The sequence below is a fragment of the Scleropages formosus genome, chromosome 2 (assembly GCF_900964775.1).
Source record: "Scleropages formosus chromosome 2, fSclFor1.1, whole genome shotgun sequence".
Lineage (NCBI taxonomy): Eukaryota > Metazoa > Chordata > Actinopteri > Osteoglossiformes > Osteoglossidae > Scleropages > Scleropages formosus.
In genome coordinates, this window is record NC_041807.1 from 10,725,362 (window position 1) to 10,748,179 (window position 22,818).

Below are 22,818 nucleotides of genomic sequence, written 5' to 3' on the forward strand. Positions count from 1 at the left end.
ATGATATTAACATACTTTAATTAGTAAAAAGTTATTATACTCAGTAGCTATAATTTGATGTCAAAGAAAATGGCAACATTTTACTTCTCTGTCTGCATTTTTTCATTGAGTGCACTTTTCTTCAAAGTGATGTACAACCCAGCGTAAACAAAAGTGGATATCACAGCAAAGAGCTTTATTTTTTATTACTTTTTTTATTTTTATTTTTTTAATTGGTCTTGTTAACAGCACAAGGTCACAACAGCATGCAGATATAGAGAGTTTACCAAGAAATTGCACATATGCCCACAGACACAGAGTGACAGTTCAGGGTCAAAAGGTTACAATTTATCACAGGTATAATCATGTAGCAATTTATAAAAACTTCCAGAAGAGTGTCCAGATATTCCAGAATTCATTTTAATTGACTGGGGGTTTTTGGAGCTTTTCAGGTCCCTTCCACAGCCAGGAAAAGCTCCAAAACCAAGGCAACAGACACACCTGGCATTTAATCACAATCAAATCCTTGTTTACAGCAATACCCATAGTTACCAATATAATTTATCCAAGATAAGGTAATTATTTTTACAAGCTGTTATCTTAACTAGAACAGAGAATATTTCTGTGTAACCCAGTATCTAAGCACAGGTTGGAATTTGCTGTTATATTTATGCTGGTTATAGTTCTATAATTCTTTAGATAATTGTGCTGGCACTGTATAGAGTAAGACTAACAGACTATTGTATAATTAGAATTGTCAGTGATGAAGAGGATACCAATCCCTCAGGCCCTGAAGAATGATTTTATTCTTACTCTGGCTATGGTAATATACATTATGATCCATGATAAATGATAATATAAAAATATTTTTTCCATTCCTTCAGTAACTGTGAAGCACCATCCTTGTGAACCATAAATGAATAGAATAGAATACTAGGAATCACAATTGATGAATGTAACTGAAATGTATGTGGAAATTTTAATGTTAATGTTTTATTTAAAAGATGTCATAATTACCGTATTTAGACGCTACACATACACACACCAGCCACTTTATTAGGTACACTTTGCTAGTACCGGGTTGGACCCCTTTTTTCCTTCAGAAGTGCCTTAATTCTTCAAGGCATAGATTCAACAAGGTTCTGGAAACATTCCTCATAGATTTTGGTCCATATTGACATGATAGCATCACGCACTTGCTGCAGATTTGTCGGCTGCACATCCGTGATGCGAATCTTCCGTTCCACCACATCCTAAAGGTGCTCTACTGGATTGAGATCTGGTGACTGGCACCCAGTGTGGCCATTTGAGTATAGTGAACTCATTGTCATGTTCAAGAAACCAGTTTGAGATGATTTGAGCTTTGTGACATGGTGCTTTATCCTGCTGGAAGTAGCCATCAGAAGATGGGTAGGGTACACTGTGGTCATGAAGGGATGGACATGGTCAGCAACAATACTCAGGTAGGCTGTGGCGTTTGAACGATGCTCAATTGGTACTAAGGGGCCAAAAGTGTGCCAAGAAAATATCCTCCACACCATAACACCACCACCACCACCACCAGTCTGAACCGTTGATACAAGACAGGATGGATCCATGCTTTCATGTTGTTTACGCCAAATTCTGGCCTTACCATTTGAATGTTGCAGCAGAAATCGAGACTCCTCAGTCTAGGCAATGTTTTTCCAATCTTCTATTGTCCAATTTTGGTGAGCCCGTGCGAATTGTAGCATCAGTTTCCTGTTCTAGGCTGACAGGAGTGGCATCCAGTGTGGTCTTCTGCTGCTGTAGCCCATCTGCTTCAAGGTTCGATGTGTTGTGCGTTCAGAGATGCTATTCTGCCTACCTCGGTTGTAACGAGTGGTTATTTGAGTTACTGTTGCTTTTCTATCAGCTCGAACCAGTCTGGCCATTCTCCTCTGACCTCTGGCATCAACAAGGCATTTTCGCCTACAGAACTGCTGCTCACTGGATATTTTCTCTTTTTCTGACCATTCTCTGTAAACCCTAAAGATGGTTGTGCATGAAAATCGCAGTAGATTAGCAGTTTCTGAAATACTCAGACCAGCCCGTCTGGCACCAACAACCATGCCACATTCAAAGTCACTTAAATCACCTTTCTTCCCCATTCTGATGCTCAGTTTGGACTTCAGCATATCGTCTTGACCATGTCAACATGCCTAAATGCATTGCAATGCTGCCAAGTGATTGGCTGATTAGATATTTGCGTTAACAAGCAGTTGACGCATCCATCCAAAAATATCTAACATTGCAGAAAATTACTTGTTTAAAGGTATCAAGGGCTGCTAAAAATGTGTAACACTAGCTATGAACAGATATATGACATGACGTATCTTTGGTATTCCGTTTTTATGAGATAAACTGGTTACCCAGAATTTTGAAATTGGTATTTCCAAGTTAGATTTGCTTTATTCCGGGCTGGCCCTAAGTATTCATATTAAGTTTTCTATAAAACCTATACCTAAAATGTTTTATTAGACATATAAAGTTCTTTAAGAGAAGAAAATTGAAACAATAGGTGGACCATTTTGTGTATTGTCTGCAGAGTGTAGGAATTCAAGCTTTAGAAGGAGTCTACTTTTCCAAAACCACAGATTTTGTATACAGGCGGTTTTATTTTTTTTTTAAATTTACCAGAATACACCAATTCCCTGTAGAAGACTGGTTTTTGAGCCTACAAATGTGAAGAGTTTCCACTTCAGTACCACAAAAAGCCTAGAAAGGTCTTGGTTACAACCACACATGAGGTCTGTGGGTCAGATTTACAGTCTTTTTTTTTTATTTTAAGAGACTTTCATAGCTGTTTTGTTAGTGCCCTTTGAAAAGACAAATCTAATTATAACCATATGTCAAAGACTATTGTGAAAGAGACCCTTTTAAAATGCCGCAATAGTCAATTTTCAGAAATGAATCAAATGGAGTAACAGACTTGAAGATGGCTCTAGTCATGGTGTCCTCTTTCCATGAAGTGGAATTGTGCTTTTCATCCAAGTTAAGATGTTCCCTGATGGGAAATCAGTGATGGTGGATGGTGAGTGCAGATTGACAGGGCCAATGAATGGGCTCTCCTGAGAAGTGGAACAGAGTTGTACAGCTAAACTTCAGTCTACTGGGACAATGCGATGAAGCCAGGAGATAAAGCAGACCTAGACTGACCTCAAGAAAATTTTGTTTACTTTGAGTATTAAAAATGGTGTGTCTGGTTGGTTTCCAGGAGACCTTGAAACTTCAGTGAACCAATTTTTGAAGACTTCTATGAAGATTAGCAATGCTTTATGAAAATCCCTGCAATATTGATAAAACCAAGTCTATCTTTATTCTGACAGCATAAATGACCTAAATATCTTATTAGCCTTATTAGTCTCATCCAGGGACTCAGGTACAATCTTTTGATATCTTTTGTTGTGTTTGAATTCAGGACACATTTAGACAGCAGCCAGATTTGGTGACGTTGTTTAAAATATTTTATATATTGAGTTTTACTTCTTCTGAACATATTGTCATGCAGACAATACAAGGTCACTGATTCCCGTAGAATTTGTCGTTAACATGGTGCTATGGATTGAAATTAGATTTTGCTGTTATGTTCTTCCCACTGGTTTTTTTTCAGTCATTTTGCAACTGAGTATTCTGCAATACTCAGCAGTGTTTCCATGTTTAGCCATGAAGAGTAACTGGTGATTCAGACACTGTACTGTTATCAGGGTTATTTCTGCAAAGGCTTGCCGGGACGCATTTGAAGACATTCACTGATATCTAAAAATTTACCTGAAAGTTTCCTATTTCTGCTTTCAGCACATCTCTTACCTGGAACACCATATGCACAGCAACCATATGAATAATATTGCCTTCCACTCCATATGTCAGAATTAGCGATGGATAACCTTTGCCAGAGGAAGTCGTAGTTATATTTTTATCACCTTGTTCAGAAGATAGCGCTGTGTTTTTCTGGAAGCCAGGGGAGATATATGCTACCAATTTCGTTTTAAGACACAAGGACAGATTTACATCCGCTGACTCCACTCACTTTGAGTCATGAACCCCCAAGTCCTTCCCAGTAACTTGCTGTCACTTTGATAACTCCCAGATGTGCAGTATCCTTTCTGCATGGAGGTGGCCTGTCACCAGTGGTTAGATGGAGGCTGTGCATGGCTGGTTGGTCTGGCCTTGACAGGATCACAGGTACACTCACCAGGAGTGCCCTGACCTCTGGCCTGGCAGCAGTGGGTCGAAGGATGCTGCGGGTTTTGGACCTGCCTAGTCTCGGAAGGGGTTGCACACGCGATCACCAGGAGTGTACTGATCTCTGACCTTTCTGAAGCCTAGATTTAACAACACATGTCCCTCCCACAGTCAAGAAAGGGTTCAAAACTGAGGCAACAGACATGCTTGGCATTTAATCACAGTTGAATCCTTATTTACAACAACACCCATGTATGGTAGCAAATGTAATTTTCCCTGATAATTTATCCAAGATACAGTAATTGTTTTACAAGTTGTTATTGTAAATAGGACAGAGAATATTTCTGTGTAACCCAGTATCTAAGCACAGGTTGGAATTTGCTGTTATATTTATGACCGTTCTAGTTATAATTCTTTAAATAATTGTGTTTGTACTGTAGAGAATTAGACTTTATTAGACTTTAACGGATTGTTTTACAACTAGAATTGTCAGTGATGAAGAGGATACCAATCCCTCAGGCCCTGAAGAATGAATACTCTGGCCATGATAATAGGAATACATTATGGTCCATGATATATTATAATATGAAAATATTTTTTTCCATTTTTCCATTCCTTTAGTAACTGTGAAACATAAACCCTGTGAAGAGCACGAATAATAGAAATCACAACTGATGAATGTAACTGAAATATATGTGGAAATTTTAATGTTAATATTTTTTTTTAAAAAAAAGACATCTGTTATTTACATTAAAAATGTATGTCATAGGAGTTTAACAGGTAACATGTTCATTCAGCCTGGCCCCTTAACATTTGAGCTCAATATTGTTTGGAGAGCAATGCAGAGCAAAGGCTGCCTTTGAGACAAAGGAGTGGAAGGTGGCAGATGTCAGGGTGGCAACTCTGATAACACACAACAGATGCCCCATCATTCCCCAGCTCGCTGGAGAGGAAAGAGGAACTGTTAGTCTGCCTGCAGGGCTGAGGAGTCGCAGTGCAAGGAGGCGCGTTTGATAAATTAGGCAGGAGTCAAGTGAGGGGAAGGTGGTGCCACAAAGAGATCGGAAATGACAGAGCTCATACGGGGCGTGAGCCCTACCCAAGGAGACCGTTAAAAGACCATTTGTCACATCCACAGAGTTCACAAGCTGAAATCAAATCCTGATGCTGGGCTTCATCTTTGCGATCAATCAATCATTTGTACTTTTATAAAAACGAAACTTGAGGACTACAGCTATTGAAATTGAACTTCAGCCAAGAAGACACCATTAATTTATTGACCGAAGCCTTTTGCTACTTTCAAAAGCTTGACAGCATGAAATGGTCACCTTTATTGGTTTGTTTCATGCTAGACAGGAGAAAAACTATTTATAGGTGACCAGAGTATTCTGTTAAACACCAACTTAACTTTAGGTTTGGCTCTGGCCAAGATAATCTGTGAGTGAGCATCACTCTTGTTAGCTGGGGAACCAAGTGTATGTGTTACTGAAGACAAAATGGAGTTTTTCTCGTGTCTCTTCCTCATAAGGCCACAACACATGAACAGAATCCTGGTCATACTCTGCCAGGTGCTCTCTTCCACCAGTTCTTCCCAAACAGGTACTTTGAACAGAATATTCACCAGTAAATAATCCTAGTACTCTATGGCTACATGGAGCATCTGTCTCATATTTATGGGAGGCTGGACAGCAGTCTCAGAAAATGCTTGGAAACCATTTGGTGCAGTGTCACAATAGAAAGGTTTTAACAAGAGATTTTAACAAGAAAATGTTATGGAATATAGCTTGCATGGAGAAGTCAAATGTGTTTTGTACTTTGGCAAAAACAATTAAATCCTTTTCACAAGCAATTTCCGCTAGTGGTCTTATATGGCCTTTTAAACCATACTTAACTGTTTAATTGTTTTTTCCTATTTCAGTGTTTACAACCATGTAAGGAATTGTGGGAAACAAGGCGAGTCCTGTCTCACAAAGCCTGTGAGGTAAGTTCCTCAGTGAAAAAAAGTTTGAGGTATCGTCTAGTCAACTAAAGTGGAGGTTGTTAATGACGTTATTGATTCATTTGCCTGATGCATGTCTCCAAAGCAACTTACACTGGCTGACCCATTTATACTGCAGGGTAATTTTTACTGACCCAATCAGGGTAACTACCTTTGCTCAAGGGAGCTGTAGGAAGAGGTTGTATTCAAATCTGGGTCTTCAGAGTGTAATGTGGTGGATTTCATCTGTGTACTGTGGTACCTAGACAGGAAAAAGTATGACACACAACACACAGTATTTAAATTGCCCAACAAAAAATAGGTGGTCGCTTAGTCACTCCTCCCACCAAATGTGTGGAGTGTATGGGGTCATTGTTAAATTATCATGGTTGGATGTTTGCTCTTCTAAGGTTTAATTAATTAAACTTTGTTTCAGAAAAAGAAATTTTCAAAAAATTATTGTGTCTTCCTGATTGAAAACACTGCAGGTGTGACACAGCGGCCAGTGAACACAGCTGTATTAGATACGCTTGCTGTGTACATTTAAAGGTTTTACCTGTCTCTTTTCATAAAAAGAGAGCGATTATTAGGCCACCACAAAAGAAAGCATTTTTCTTAAGTATGCTCTTGCCCCATGAGGCCTAGCTCTATTACGATAGTTCAACAAATGTCCTGCTTTGAATTAAAGGCACTTGCTTACAATAACCAAGGGCCAATGTCCTCGTGTTCATCGCCTCTGATTTAGACAATGAGATGAAAATGTTCCTCCATCAGAACAGAGAAAGGTCACCTTCAGTTTCACTCTGAAGGATGATATATTTTCTAAACAAACAGCTTTCCAGTTTGTTACTTGCCATCTTCACTCTTCTGACATCCAGATGTTTCTAAGAATAAAGCCAGTATGGGATTGTCAGACATTTCAAAACATGTCAAGCATTTTCCTAGCACAAAAATAGGACTAGTGGAGACTAGATTTTTCCTTGAGTTGTGTGTTCTGGGGTAGCAGGCAACACCCTTGACCACACCGTCCCACATATACATGTACCTCTGTTTCGCTGTACCCTCCCCAGAAACAGCAGGAGTGTGTGGCGAGTGCAGAGTTCCTGGCCTCAGTGCGGATCCAGAGGCAAGGTGACTGCCCTGCCCCGCAGAGGGCCTCGGGATTCGCGGCAGCGTGCGTGGAGAGCTGTGCCGCTGATCACGAGTGCACTGGTTCCAGGAAGTGCTGCTCCAATGGCTGTGGGCAAACCTGCCAGATCCCAGCGAACCTCTACAAGGGTAGGCTCATATCACAGTCTGACCACACAACTTATTCATCAGGATGCATAGGTATCTGTTGGCTCTGAACCAAAGCCAAGTTACAATAATCATTGTCATCCCCTTTCGTGGTTCTGTTCACATACACAGACACACATACGTATATATGTTTATATATATATATATATATATATATATATATATATATATATATATATATATATATATATATATACATACACACACTTACACACATAATGTAAGTAAAAATATAAATAAGTAAAAAAAATAAATAGGTTAACAAGTGAATGAACAGACAAAGATACTTGAATGCAAGAGAAGAAGGAGTGGATTGCAGTGAGATGAATGAAGTCAAGGTAGTGTAGAGAGGGTGTGGTGGGATACAGAGAAAGTTCAGTGTCATTTCGTTATTAAAAGGTCACCCCACGACAGGATGAGGCCTCATAGAACCTTATGGCTTCTGGTACAAATGACCTCTGGCATTTTCTATTTTCCAATATTTTTGTTCAAGGTCACTTAAAAACTACACTAAAATACAAGTATATTACAAACAGACTACACTAAGCTCCTTAGAATAAGGGCGTATTTTATAATTAGGCAAACCTAAAATTTGGTCCCGGAATTTGGGGGCACCACTTTTCTCCAAAGCGACATACATCTCATAGAAAATACAATTTCTGCATTACCTTAGGAGAAAGAGACATAGTTGCAGACGAGTGATTCTTAAGTACAGTTAGTTTCTTTCCACCATAATGCACCAATGTTCATCACACGAGTAACTGCATGAAACTCAGTATCATCGATTCCTGATCACCTTCCTACTAATTTTTTTTTTTTTTTTTTCTGAGATACACATACATTTACGTACATTACAGGAATAGCTGCGTAAAGGCTTATCTGGGCATGATCTTAAAGTTATGGTACATGAACATTTACACACTACATGAACATAATCATGGGCGAAGTGAGTCTGGAAGAGATGAGTTTTAAGACTTTAAATGTGGACAAAGATTCAGCAGTTCTGAGTGAGAGGGGGAGGTTGTTCCACCACAACGGAGCCAGAACTAAGAACTTTCATGCTTTACCTTTTGTGTGTGGGACCACCAAGCGGGCAGATGTGGAGGAGCATAGCAGTCTGGTTGGGGTGTAGCAAATGATCAAGTCTTGTACATACACATACAGTAGCTGGTAGCAGTTCTGTTGATGCATTTGTAGGCAAAAACCAGGGTCTTAAATTTGATCTGAGCAGCTATAGAAATGCAGAGAAACGAGTAGAGGAGATACATGCGAACGCTTCAGCAAGTCAATCGCAACTCAGGCAGCAGCATTCTGTATCAGCTGTAGAGGTTTGATGGCAGTAGCGGGAAGGCCAAACAAGAGAGAGTTGCAGTAGTCCAGACAGGATGTCACCATGGCCTGGACAAGTAGTTGTCTAGAGTCTGTTCTGAGGTACGGACGGATCCTGCGAATGTTATGTAGGATGTATCCTTCTGCCTAATTTGTCAAACGCACCACCTTGCTTAATAATAAATAGTTTTTTTAGAAAATATATCACCTTACAGATATTACAGATATCACCTTACAGATATTATGTAAACATCATATGATATATTGTGGCCACATGTCTTTGAAATTTTACAACTTTTTGGATAATATTTTCCGTGAAACTTAAAATCTATACAGTAAATAGTGTATATCTGTTTATACCCTTTACAAACTTCAATATTCAAAATTCTGTTATCAATCAAAGTATACATTTGTGTCCTGCACATATATAATGGTGCTTCCCACTGCACCACCATGCACTTCAAACTCAACATCTAATATGTCATATAAGGATGCATTGGAATGACTTTCTGTTTTCATGAACCAAGATGCAGAATGAAATGCTTAAAACTAATTTGTCACTTAATGATATAGCAGGTCTGATTGTGAAGTTCCCTTTATAATCTCCCTTCCCTATTAGGTGTTCCCATGAAGCCCAAGAAAGATCTGACCTTCTTAGAAGATCAGCAGGGGCAGCTGACAGTGACCTGGGTGTCCAGATTCAATGTCTCTGTTGAGCCTGTACTGTACATTCTACAGAAGAGGTGGAACTACGGCATTCACCCCAGCGAGGATGAGGCTACGCCATGGCAAACTGTGCTCATGGTAAAGAAAACTTCATGGCGTGCAATTCGATAGGGGACCTAATAGGAATTGAGTGGGCATTCAGCTGGTTATTGGAGTGTTACTGTACCCTAACCCACTAATTTAAAAAAATTAAATCTTTGTTTTTGTAAAATGTAACATGAGAACAGAAGAGATAACTTAGTTATAAAGGGTTAGGGTGATGTTAATTTCTTTTAAAAGAGTGAAATTAATCAGTTGCGAGGTTGGATATAGTGAGAAACCAGTGACCCTGCAGTGCTCACAGGGTGCAGTTGCCCTCTTCCACCATAAATCCTTCAACACTTTTTCCAAACACAATCTTTCCACCGCCTTAAAAAGGTCATGCGTTCCTTCGTGAGGTGAATGATGTTTTTAGCATTAGTTTCAATAGTAAAAATTTTCATTTTTTTTTTTAGTGTTTTTATGCAGTTTAGGGCCTTAAAATTAGAGCCTTAAAACACCCATTATCAAAAATTTATACAAAATTATCACCAAATCCAAATTTAAATGGAGACAGTTACTTTAGCAGTTATAACAACGGGGATGTGGCGGCGTAGTGGGTTTGGCCAGGTCCTTTTCTTTGGCAGGTCTGGGGTTCGAGTCCCGCTTGGGGTGTCTTGTGACGGACTGTCATCCCGTCCTATTTGTGTCCCCTCCCCCTCCAGCTTTGCGCCCTTTATTACCGGGTTAGCCTCCAGTTCGCCACTACCCCGCTTGGGACAAGCAGCTTCGGCCAGTGTGTGTGTTATCATAAGAGGACAGTGTCCCTGCACTTCTTCAGCTATTTTGTTGCTATTACATATCATACAGTTTGCAAATGATCACAAACAAAACATGCATACTTGTGATAATCAATGTTTGTGTGTAAATGGAAGCTTTAATGTAAGAAAGAAACCAAAACAGAAAAGACAGAAGTATTAAATGAAAGTTCTCGTAAAAAGTCAAATTCTTGTCACTCAAAGGGGCTAGTCTCAGGGCGTGATTGTACCTACCCACATCAGGTCACTACACTAAACTGAAGGTGTAACCTGGCAGCAGGGCGAAGAGTTAAAGCCCTACACATGCAAGGGCTGTGTCCATGCCCCATGGTTCTGGAATCAAAGACCCATCCAGCTGTGCAGTTGTGGAAGTCTGGCGCATCAGTAGTATTTTCTGAAATCAAGAGCCTTATTCCCTGACCATCTGCCATCCATGTGTTCTGTCAGTCACCTTTCCGTCAGTTTAGGTGGCCATTTTTCCCGAAGGAACTTACAATCATTTAACCATTTATATAGCACTGTAATTCTTCCTGTATTAGTTCAGGGTAGATAACTTGATGAAGGTTACTACTGCAGGGGTGCAGTGGCGCAGCGAGCTTGGCTGGGTCCTGCTCTCTGGCAGGTCTGGGGTTTGAGTCCCACTTGGGGTACCTTGTGATGGACTGGCGTTCTGTCCTGGGTGTGTCCCCTCCCCCTCCAGCCTTACATCCTGTGTTGTCGGGTTAGGCTCTGGCTCGCTGCAACCCAGTTTGGGACAAGCTGCTTCAGTGTGTGTGTGTGTGTGGGTGTGTGGGTACTACTGCAGGAGGTGGGATTCATGCCTTGATCCTGTGAGCACAATCTGGCACCTCTGACCACAGAATAAGCATGTAGCTACATTCTGAAGGGCTATGGAAAGCAGCCTGGGGAATTTAATATTTTAGTGTGTAACCTTCAGTGTGGGCTGCCACCTATAAAATGTGGGTCAAGGGAGATGATAGATGCCTACCAGCAGACCAGACCCACATGCTGGTTCTTGTTTAATTTCAGTACATAATGGTGTGGCCAAAGTCACTGCTTGGACTGTAAGTGTGTTTAGCTGATGTTTTAGGTGTAAATCATTTTTTAATTCTTCTGAGCACTGCAACTAGCCACCCCTTCTGTAAAAAACAGTAAGTGACTATGGAGAGACTTTCTCCGATATCTCTCAGCAGTCCAAGCGGAGATGTCCCCTTCCGTGTTGGTGTAGCATCTCTTCTTACTTCGCCAGGACAGGTGATGAATGTCTTTTCCACTCGGCAAGCCGCTGACTAATTTGTCTTCAGTGGGCCTCTCACTGTGACCCTGCAGACAATGGAGGACCGAGCAGTGCTGAAGGATGTGCGGCCCCACAGGTGGTACCAGTTCAGAGTGTGTGCGGTCAACAGCCAGGGCACCCGCGGTTTCACCACTCCCAGCAGGCACTTCTTTTCCTCTCGAGGTAAGAATCCACCACAGCTCACTGCTCCGGGGTGAGCGCTGAGGTTACCATATGGCCTGGCGTGCAGGAACCCTTTGAATGTTCTGTCAACCCTTTATGTACTTCCTCGTGTAACATGTGGCAGTGAAAACTGTGGCATTTGCAAACTGACCGTTTCAGTAATCGTATGTCTGCATCTAAAGCTTTTTCTCTCTTTTTGATGCTCTCGGTTTACTCTGCGGTGCTAAATAAATGCAAATAATTGGTAAATACCTGCACGTACTGGATTTTACAAACAGTAATTGTTTAACTGTTTTAATCCTGATATGCACATATGCATAGATGTTTTTAGTTTTCTTCTTGTGCAGCTTACCCTGTTTTCTCAGTTAGTTCCTGCTGTCGTGTTATTTCTATAGACCATTAAAAGGGCAACAGTACAACACTAAGACACACACAATACACAAAGTTTATTTTACTGGAAAATGAGTGGTGTGGCTGTGTCTGTTAATCCTTCCTGCATGAGGCCACAACCACAAGACCACGGCTGCACCACCACTGGCCATGTCTGTGATGGAGAAACCCCAGGAATGCTAGAGCCCCCAACAAACACACACATGCTCACAGGCACCCAGGGACACAGGGACATAGGCCGACAGGCACATAGGTGAAAACATACATGCACATCTGTTTTTCACATGGTTTCTTATTTAAAGGTTAAAACAATTGTCAAAAAATTAACCTAAAAAACTTAACATATTAATTAATATATTTATTAACAGCACTCTTACCAGTTAGCATATTATCTGCGAACAAACAAAACATTTTGTCAAGTTTACTTTAGGACTGTTTTTTTGCAGTTACCATTCTTGTATTGATATTTTCTGAAAAACTCCCCTATACAGAATGGATATACACAAGTAAAAATACACACACTGTCTGCCACAGGAGACACCACACAACGAACTGGCCATCCATCCATCCATCCATCCATCCATCCATTGTCAACAACCGCTTATCCCATTTTCTGGACCTGTACTGTTATAGACCTCAAAAAACCAAATACTGTATGTACACTTACACATATCTAAAATTTTTCACCAAAGCAACTTACAATGTTACACTACATATAATTGTTTACTGTCTCTACACCTGGATAATTTTACTGGAGCAATTTAGGGTAAATACCTTTGCTCAAGGGTACTGCAGCAGGAGGTGGGATTCAAACTTGTGACCTTTGGGTCTAAGGGCACCAGTTCTAACTATTAAGCTATCAGCTGCCCCAATGAGCTGTATGTATGAGGAAACGTGTGACTTCATTGATTTCCAGCAGCTTCAAGGTCATTTCAGGTGGCTCAGGTGTGTGGGTGAATTATATTGAAGTCCCTGGGGACGTAGAGTAGGACAGTCTGTTTTCCTCAACGCTGTTGTTAGCATTAGGGGCCTCTTGTAATGGGACTTCTATCTGTCCTTATAGTTTGTTTTTGGTGCTTGTTTAAGGTCATATTTAGGTCCATACCCTTTTAAGAACTCAGACCTTTCTGTACCCAGCTGATTTGACTCAGGGTTGAATAGTAAACATATAATAGCTGGGAAAACCATCATGAGCATGAGGGATTGTGTTTGGGGAGTGTTTGGAAAGATAAACAGCTTTTAATTCAGTGCATGCATACAGGGTTAGTTTGAATTCAGCATCACTAGTTTAAGTAATATTTCCAAAATTAGCTTGATTTTTCCCTTTAAAATGTTCCTATTGCCTTTGATATTTCATGTGATTTTACACATTTAAATGAATATCATAATTAAATTGCATTTCTAACTACTAATGCTTATCAGAGGTATGAATTTTCTGTTCAGGTCATATAAAGCTGTTTTCTAAAACAGATCTTATATCCCGTATGAAATCTACTTCTTGACAATTATCAAATTTTCTTGCTTAGAAAAAATATATATATTTTTGTGAGAAAGCTGCCTTTCAACATTGTATAGTAACTTGTCAACAAGGTAAAAGAAATGAAGCACTGTTGTTTTAGACAGAAGGAGCAAGTCAACCACATAACTGTGGTTAAAAGTACCGCTCATAGAGTATATCTCTCAAGACTCTCATTTGATGCATACAAAGTTTGCCTCTGCAGTCCCCCATGTGTTACTCTTATTGAATAGAACTCTAATATTGTATTCCACAACAAAACTAAAGTTGGATGAGAGCACTTACAGTTGCATTTATGTCCCACACACAAGGACTCGATGACAGATAAATAGAAACAGCCTTGTTTTTTGGGCATCGTGTTTGAGTGGGAAAAAACCCTTTTGTGTTTTTCCAGAACATCTTCTAGTAATTAGATGCACTTATCAAATGGTGTGTACTTGGGATGGGGGGTGGGGGGTGTCAAAGAATGCTCGGGCCATAGGTCATATACATACATGGCTGCAATCACTCAGGGTATGCTCAAGATGAAAGCTGCTCCACAGGGTGATACAGCAGTGAGAAAAACAAAAAGTGACAGTTTCTCACCAGCGACCTTGAGGAACATGAATTGGGCCGCTCTCTGTTGCTGCGAGTCGCCTCATTCGGTATGAAACAGTACCTTTGTTTTGGAAGCCCAGCTGCAGTGTCTGCAGAGAGCTGGGGAAACTCGTGGGAGACGAAACGCATACTCACTCTGGAGCAGAGCCTGAAGGCAGACTGCTTCTACAGTTTTCCCACTGCACCCTTCCATGACACTTCACATACAGTAGCGCCTGTATGATGTCAAAGCCACCTTCTTCCTTGTTCGTTGTTGTGGAATTAATGTCGTTGGCCAGTGTTTTTTATTTTCTTTGAACTGTTGAGATGTGGGCACTGCACTGATGTGCCGTTTCATGTCGATCAGAAGCTGGATAACATTTGACGGCCCCCTGCGTCGCTTTGGAATAACAACACACTAATGGTTCCAGTGAGGACAGCCAAGAATTTGACTGTCAGTTTATATAGTTTTTTTTACACCCGGGCCTAATGTAATATTCTGGACCTAGGTTTCAGAGTCAAACATGTTCGTTCAAACCAGTTAGCTTGTGATTTCAGTAAAGCTCCCAGAGCCACGGATGCTAAGACTTGATTGTTAGCGCAGTTAATATATAGTTCATCCACTGATGAGTGACCAGATAGAAATTTCATAAACAAAAGTGAAATTAAACAAAAATAGTTTCAAAAATTTAAATCGAAAAACGTAAAGTGATTTTAAAGCATGTAACTCTTAGTTTATTATATTTCTTGGGAATGCTGAATTGGAAGGAATCGCATTCTACTGCAAACCTCGTCCTCTCATTGAGACCATCAGCTGCTTTTTCTCCCCAGCAGGGGGATGCTGGGTGATCACAAATTGTTAAAAAAAAAAAAAAAAAAAAAACTTTGAATTGCAAATCTACAGCTCCAAATGCATTGCACGAAAACATTAAAATCTCTTCAAATGGTTTTTTTGCAGATCAAAACATTACTATCATGTCAAAATTATTTTTTTGAACAATGTATGTGATACATTGCAGTCACTGGTTAATCACGTGAGCAAGCATCCCTGAACCACAAAAACTGGGTAATGTAAGAGATTATTATTGTTATTACAGTACAAAAAAATGTGGCATTACCTCACCAGCTGAAAAAAAACCTGAGGATACCAAATTTATTTCTCTATGAAGCTACTGCCAGGCGGCGCCGGACCCAGTTGTGGAGCACAGGGTGTTTTCATTCAGGGGAATCCGAACTTATGGTCTAAAGAACAGGCAAGGGGTCACCGAGGCACAGACGTAGTAACGGAGAATCCGAAGACGTAATCCGAGAGGCGAGTCGTTGGTCAAAGATACCGGAGAGACGAAGGACGGGAATGGGAGCGAGGGACAAAGAACGAAGGATATGAGAGAGGATCAAGAGAGCAGATGCTAGCATGAGAGACAGGTAGGCTGAACTAAGGTTCCGTGTCCTGTTGTGTTTCGATCTCCCTTTTATGCTTGCATCTTGTGATCAGCCGCAGATGTTTCTTGTTATGTGGAAGTGGAGGGCGTGACAGTACCCCCCCAACGAACGGCACCGGCCGCTCTGCCACGGCTAGGGGGACACCCCCAGGGCCTGGGTGCTGGATGGTCTGGATGGTCCCTGTGAAAGGTGGAGATCAAGTCAGGGTCCAAGATATCATGAGCCGGTACTCAACGCTGTTCTTTCGTCCCGTACCCCTCCCAGTCGACCGGATATTAGAGAGTACCACCCCGACGATGGGAGTCCAATAAGGCCCGCACCGCATAGGCAGGTGCATCCCCAACCTGTAGGGGAAGAGGCGGAGTGGAGTCGAGCTGGTGTAAGGATGTGGCGCAAGGTTTAAGGAAGGATACATGGAATGTAGGGCACACCCGTAGGTATGGGGGTAATTGGAGTTGATAGGACACGGGAGAAATGGCGGAGGACCTTGAACGGGCCAGTGTATCTGGGGCTGAGTTTTTTGTCAGGTGAGTACCATGGAGGCCTTTAGTGGACAACCAGACCCACTATCCTGGCACAAAGGAGAGAGGACGCCGGTGGCGGTCAGCCTGTCGCTTATCCCGGTCCTTGCTACGCAGCAGGTCATCTTGGAAAGCTCACCACACTTCCACACTGGTCTGGTACCAGGCGTCCACTGCCGGTACGTCACTGGAGCCGGGATGCCAGGGAAACAGAGGGGGTTGGTTCCCTTAACACACACTAGAAAGGAGTGCGTCCTGTGGATGTATGGATTAGGGAGTTATGTGCATATTCAGCCCATGGTAAGTATCATACCCATTGCTGGGACTTATCAGAGCAGTAGCTGCATAGAAATTTGCTAATGTCCTGTTGGAACTACTCTACCTGCCTGTTTGCCTGAGGATGGTAACCTTAAGTCAGACTTACGGTGACTCCCAACTTCTGCCAGAAGGCCCTCCAGACCCTGGAGGTGAATTGCGGTCCGCGGTCTGACAGGATGTCCCCTTGTAATCCGAAAAGGCGGAAAACATGGAGGAAGAGGAGCTCAGCTGTCTCCAGGGCTGTAGGGAGCTTGGGGAGAGGCACAAGATGGCAAGCCTTGGAAAACCTATTAGCTATGGTCAGCACGGTGGTCTTACCCTCTGAACTTAGGAGGTTTACGAGGAAGTTGAGGGCGATGTGGGACCAGGGACAATTAGGCACCGGCAGGGGTTCCAGGAGCCCCGCAGGTTTCTGCGTTGAGGATTTGACTTGTGCACAGGTCGCGCATGCTCGCATGAAATCATACACATCCTCTCAGGGGGAAGGCCACCAGAAATGCTTCTGCAGGAGGGCCTGGGTCTTACCGAGCCCTGGATGTCCAGCAGCGGGATGGTCATGAGCCCACTGCAGAATTGTGGGTCGCATACTGGTTGGGACGTATAATCTTCGGGCAGGTCTTCCAGGTGGTGCAGGCTCTGATTCCTGGGCTGGGTGGAGGTCCTGAAGAAAGTGTCACTGCACTGGAGCTACTACACAGTTCTTAGGGAGGATGGACTCCGGGTTCTGTGAGACGGGCTCTCGTTTGTGCATTCAAGACAGGGCATCGGCCTTGGTGTTTTTGCTGCCTGGCCTGTATGTAACGGTGAAGTGGAAGCGAGTAAAGAAGAGGGCCCACCTGGCTTGTCGGGGGTTCAAACATCGGGCGGTTTGCAGATACTCCAGGTTCTTGTGGTCGGTGAGAATGACAAAGGGATGTACGGCCCCCTCAAGCCAGTGTCTTCACTCCTCAAGGGCTAGCTTGACCGCTAGGAGCTCCCAATTTCCGATGTCGTAGTTCCGTTCTGCCCTGGACAGTTTCTTGGAAAAAAAGGCACAAGGAAACAGTTTGGCTGGATTCCCCTGGCGTTGCGAGAGCACCGGCACCTACCCTCGTTTCGGAGGCATCGACCTCCATGACAAATGGCAACACTGGATCCGGGTGATGGAGGATGGGTGCAGAAGTGAATCGTTGCTTCAGGCAGTGGAAGGCTCGTTGAGCATCATCCGTCCAGGGGACTTGGGCCTCCTTGCTTGCAGTTAACACAGTCAAAGGTGCGGCTATGGTACTGAAGTCCCATATAAAGCAGCGGTAGAAGTTTGCACCCCCAGGAATCATTGCAGAGCCTTCACGGTCATAGGACGGGGGCACTGGAGAACGGTTCTTACCTTCCCTGGATCCATAGCCACTCCGTTGCTGCTTAGCACAAAACCCAAAAATGAGATCTGGGTCTGGTGGAACTGGCACTTTTCTGCTTTCACAAAAAGGCGATGTTGAAGCAATCGATGTAGCGCTTGTCGGACCTGCGAGATATACTGTTCCCTGGACTGGGAATAGATTTGGATATCATCCAGATACACCAAGATGCCATTATTCACCAAATCCCCTAGGACATGGTTAACGAAGGCCTGAAAAACACTGGGGGCATTAGATAGGCCGAAAGGCATGACTAAATATTCATAATGACCAAGGGTGGTACTGAAGGCTGTCTTCCACTCGTCACCTTCTCTGATCCTGATCAAGTTGTAAGCACTCCGAAGGTCTAACTTAGTGAACACCCGTGTGCCGTGGACTTGTTCCAGAGCTGCTGTGATCAGAGGCAAAGGATGCGGGTAGTTATATGATTCAACCTCTTATAATCTATACAGGGAAGGAGACTGCCGTCCTTTTCCACAAAAAAGAACCTGGCGGAAGCAGGCAAGGTAGACGGACGGATTATGCCTGCTGACAGTACTTCATTAATGTATTGTTTCATGGCCTTTTACTCTGGCAGAGAAAGGGGATAGACAAGGCCCCGTGGGGGCGTAGTCCCAGGGAGAAGATCTACCGCACAGTCCCAGGGTCGGTGCGGAGGTAATACTGCCGCCTGATCCTTGCTAAAGACCTCTGCCAGGTCCTGATATTCCCACGGAATGCTCACCTGTGGCAGAGAGTCTGAGCATTCAACCGAGGTGGCTCTGCACGGCAACCATAAGCACTTCTTTTCACATCGAGATCCCCAAGCCACCAGTTCCCCCTTACTCCAACAAAAGACAGTGTCATGCAGGGAAAACCAAAAATGACCAGAACGTCTGGCGAAGCAGTCATATAGAACTGAATCCGCTCCCTATGGCAGACCCCTACTCCCAAGCGCAAGGGCTCCGTCCTGGTGTTGACAAAACTCTTCCCCAGAGATTGTCCATCTAGCGCACTCACTCGCATCTAGAACTCGCATGAGCGCTGGGAAATGTGGTGTCTCTTCACAAACTCAATGTCCATAAAACAACCCGCAGCTCCCAAATCCACTAGGGCTAGAGTCTCAACCGTGCACTCCCCCCAGGACAAAACAATCGGGACCATGAGGTAGTTACACCGAAGCGTTCTACTCACCTTGGGTTCTGGACGGGCTTGGCAGTCGACACATAGGTGTCCAGGGCAACCACAATAAAGGCACAAACGGTTCTGGAGTCGGCACCTGTCGTTCCTCCGGGGTTAGTCGGCCGTGCCTGATCTGCATGGGCTCAGACTCATCCCGTGGAGTAGGGGATAGGCTTGTGGTTGACTTCAGGTGAGGTTTTTGGTCCTGGGCAAGATTGTCGAGTGCAACTGCCGTCTTGATGAAGCGATCGAGTGTCCAGGTTTCTTCTCAATACACCAGCTCCGTTTTCATCTTGGTGGTCAATCCATGATGAAAACTGGACAACAAGGCAGTTTTGTTCCAACCACTCTGGTTCAGAACTCCACAGCATAGTCAGCAATGGGGCGGTCACCTTGTCGGAGTTTCATTAGGCGTTCGCTGGCGACCTGGGCTGTCGAGAGGAGCTCAAACATTGCTTGGAAGCGTGTTTTGAAGTCTTCATAAGTAGTCTTGGAACAGCTGTCCCAAGCAGCAGTAGCCCATTCCAGCGCTTGGCTGGTCAGGAGGGAAATAAGGTAGCTGATCTTACTTTGATCAGATTAATAAACCTGAGGCAGACTGGAAAAAATTTGTCCGCACTGCATAATGAACCCGGGACATCGAGATGGGGTACCATCATACCGTTGTGGAGGTGCCAGCTGCGGGTCTTGATCAGGAAGCGGGGGGTGGGGCAGACGCGGTAGTCGTGCCGTTTATGCGATCTGGCTCCATTGGGGTAACAATCCCCTTCTCATGTAACACACACACTAGGTCTTGGAAGGTTTCAGTGAGCCGGTTTAATGGATGATTGTGCACACCCAGCAGCATGCCCTGGGAGGTGAGTGCGCACGGCAAACACTCCTGCTCCGCTGGGCCTGAAGGAGAGGCAGAACCTTCTGTCAAGGTTTCCACACAGGGCAGAGGTGGCGCTGGACCCAATTGCGGTGCGCAGGGTGTTTTCATTCAGGGGAATCCAAACTCGTGGTCCAAAGAACAAGCAAAGGGTCACTGAGGCGCAGACGTAGTAACAGGGAGAATCCAAAGACGTAATCTGAGAGATGAGTGGTGGGTCAAAGATACCAGAGAGACGAAGAGACAAAGGAGGACGGGAATGGGAGCGAGGGACAAAGAACGAAGGATACGAGAGAGGATCAAGAGAGCAGATTCTAGCACGAGAGACAGGTAGGTTGAACTAAGGTTTCGTGTCCTGTTGTGTTTCGAGCTCCCTTTTATGCTTGCGTCTTGTGATCAGCTGCAGGTGTTTCTTGTTGTGTGGAAGTGGAGGGCGTAACAAGGGCGTCATTTAAACCATGATTTTGCTGACATTTTTTATTGTTCATATGTTGATTCCTGAAACATTGGCTAGAATGTTGGAGTTAGAAGGTTAAGCAGAGCACTAGTTCAGCAGCTGGGTTTGAAACCAAATGTTAATATAAGTTATAGAAAGATTCCTATTGTTGTACCTTTGAGTTGGGTACACACACACACATTTTCTGAACCGCTTGTCCCATATGGGGTCACGGGGAGCCAGAGCCTACCTGGCAACACAGGGCGTAAGGCCGGAGGGGGAGGGGACACACCCAGGACGGGACGCCAGTCCGTCATAAGGCACCCCAAGCGGGACTCGAACCCCAGACCCACTGGAGAGCAGGACCCGGTCCAACCCACTGCGCCACCGCACCCTCTTGAGTTGGGTATTTGAATTTAAATAAAATGTGTAAATGAATATGACCTTTATTCCTTTTGGGTAAAAGTGTCTGGTGCATAAGAAAAAAATGAATGTAGGTACCATCTATGGTGGTGACCCAATACCTCCTATTTCCAATACCACCATCACCATCATCCCACCTGGGCATCCCTCATCTCCCAGTTCACACTCGTCCAGGTTCCATCCTAGCTGTAGACTCTATATTTATCACTGCCCTTCCCACCCATACCTCCAGCCCCTGTACAGCCAAACTCCAAGAAAAGGGAATTAATGGTTTAGCAGAAAACAGCTCCAACTGAAATCCAATACCCAGTCCTGCCATCCTACCATGTTATAAATGATTCCATTTCCCTTTTTCTTTACATGATATTTATTTGATCCTTTTTCTAAAGTGATACATAACTCACCTTATCCCTAACCCTAGGCTTACAGGTAACCCCATTATGAATTTATTTACGTATAAGGAATTCAGTTACTGATTAAGGACACAACAGTCTTTTCTGTTTCTTGACTATCCTCCGAACCCGTGTCCGTACGCAGTATGGCAGATGCTGCCATGTTTTAATGGTTTTCTCACATATATTAATGGATGTTTTATGTATTCTGTATGCATTTTAAACTGTTATGCACCGTAAGATTTTGCTGTGTAAACTTGCTTGCTTTGTTGTATTTCCCCCCACCAAAATGCTGTAAGTCACCACAGGTAACACTAGATAAGAAAGCAGGAGGATCGATTGGAACCAATCTTTTCTTTCTCATTGCAGACCCACTCCCACCAGAGAGACCACGGAACGTGCGCCGAGGGAACTTTTCCGTACAGGCAGATGGCACTGTCAGCGTGCTGCTCCTCTGGGACCCTGCTAGGGAGGAGGACCTGCCTGTTCACCACTACAAGGTGACATGGAGTACCCGCATGTCCCACAGGATGGATGAGGACAAGAAGGAGAACTCCAGAGTCACTGGCAGGGTAATTGTCTGTCCAGCCACTAACAGTGAGCTCTGCCTGTGCCCATACCATCAATTTAGTGTAAAGATGCAGAGTGAAGGTCACCCACATATCTCCCCATGGCTGCCATGGACATCTTTTTCTTGTCTCTGTACCAGCAGGATTTTTTTTTTTAGAATGTACGTAGGGTGTCTGAGTTCCTGAAACTGGCAACACACAATTTATGAAGCATAGTTTAATTTCTGTGGACCATTAGCAACACACTTAAAAGATATGGTTTGGATTAGAAAGCATTTACTTTCAAAATTTAATACATTCTCTCTGAGGCAAACATGGCCATATTCTCTAAATCTAGCTGCACTGGTGTTTACTGGACCATTAAAAACACCTGTTGATCACTATTAATTAACCCTCTTAAAGCATCCAGAACAAATGCGAAGGACACAGGAGTGTGAAGGCTCAGACTGCTGTCCAGTTCGTATCCATTTCAAGGATCATTTTCAGGGTCATTTTCTGAAGCCCTTTAAAAATAAACTGCCTTACAGATAAATGGAATTAGGATGTTATGCAACCAGAACTCTGAAAGTGATTAATGAGGCTTAAATAATTGAATCATTATGCTGCTTAGCTCATGTCTTTATCGAAAGTGAAACACAGATTTAACTGTTTACATTTGTACCTCAGCTTACAAAACACTGCTGGGCCTGGAATGTTGGTTTGTAATTCGGAATTGTTCGCAAGTCCACCCAACGAAAGTTTAGCAATACAGTTTAATCCCTGTTTACATACAGGTCAAGTCCTGTTGAAAACATCAGATACAGTAAAAATAAATTGAATGTTTCTTTTAAGACTTTTACTTATTCTGTTTTCATCAACAACTAATGAAATGAAGTCTCAGTGTCCCTCTATACACTGCTGGAAACATCAGACGTGAGACACAATACACTGTGGATGGGACACCAGTTTATTTTACTGTCTTTAAATTACATGAAGCAACATTAAAGTTAAGTCTTCTTTAAA

The 22,818-nt window shown here is 43.2% G+C and overlaps 1 protein-coding gene across 5 annotated transcripts in view; it reads left to right on the forward strand.

The window, feature by feature from the left end:
- LOC108939370 (anosmin-1-like) overlaps nt 1-22,818 on the forward strand; it is a 58,453-nt gene that overhangs the window by 22,157 nt on the left and 13,478 nt on the right. For 3 of the 5 annotated variants that reach the window (XM_029248929.1, XM_029248925.1, XM_029248932.1), the window contains exons 3-7: nt 6,101-6,163; nt 7,231-7,438; nt 9,405-9,589; nt 11,677-11,806; nt 21,617-21,819. In XM_029248929.1, coding sequence (XP_029104762.1) covers nt 6,101-6,163; nt 7,231-7,438; nt 9,405-9,589; nt 11,677-11,806; nt 21,617-21,819 — 789 coding nt within the window. Of the gene's footprint in view, nt 1-5,710; nt 5,782-6,100; nt 6,164-7,230; nt 7,439-9,404; nt 9,590-11,676; nt 11,807-21,616; nt 21,820-22,818 lie in introns of all 5 variants that reach the window. The other 2 variants (XM_029248934.1, XM_029248935.1) reach the window with 2 other exon arrangements.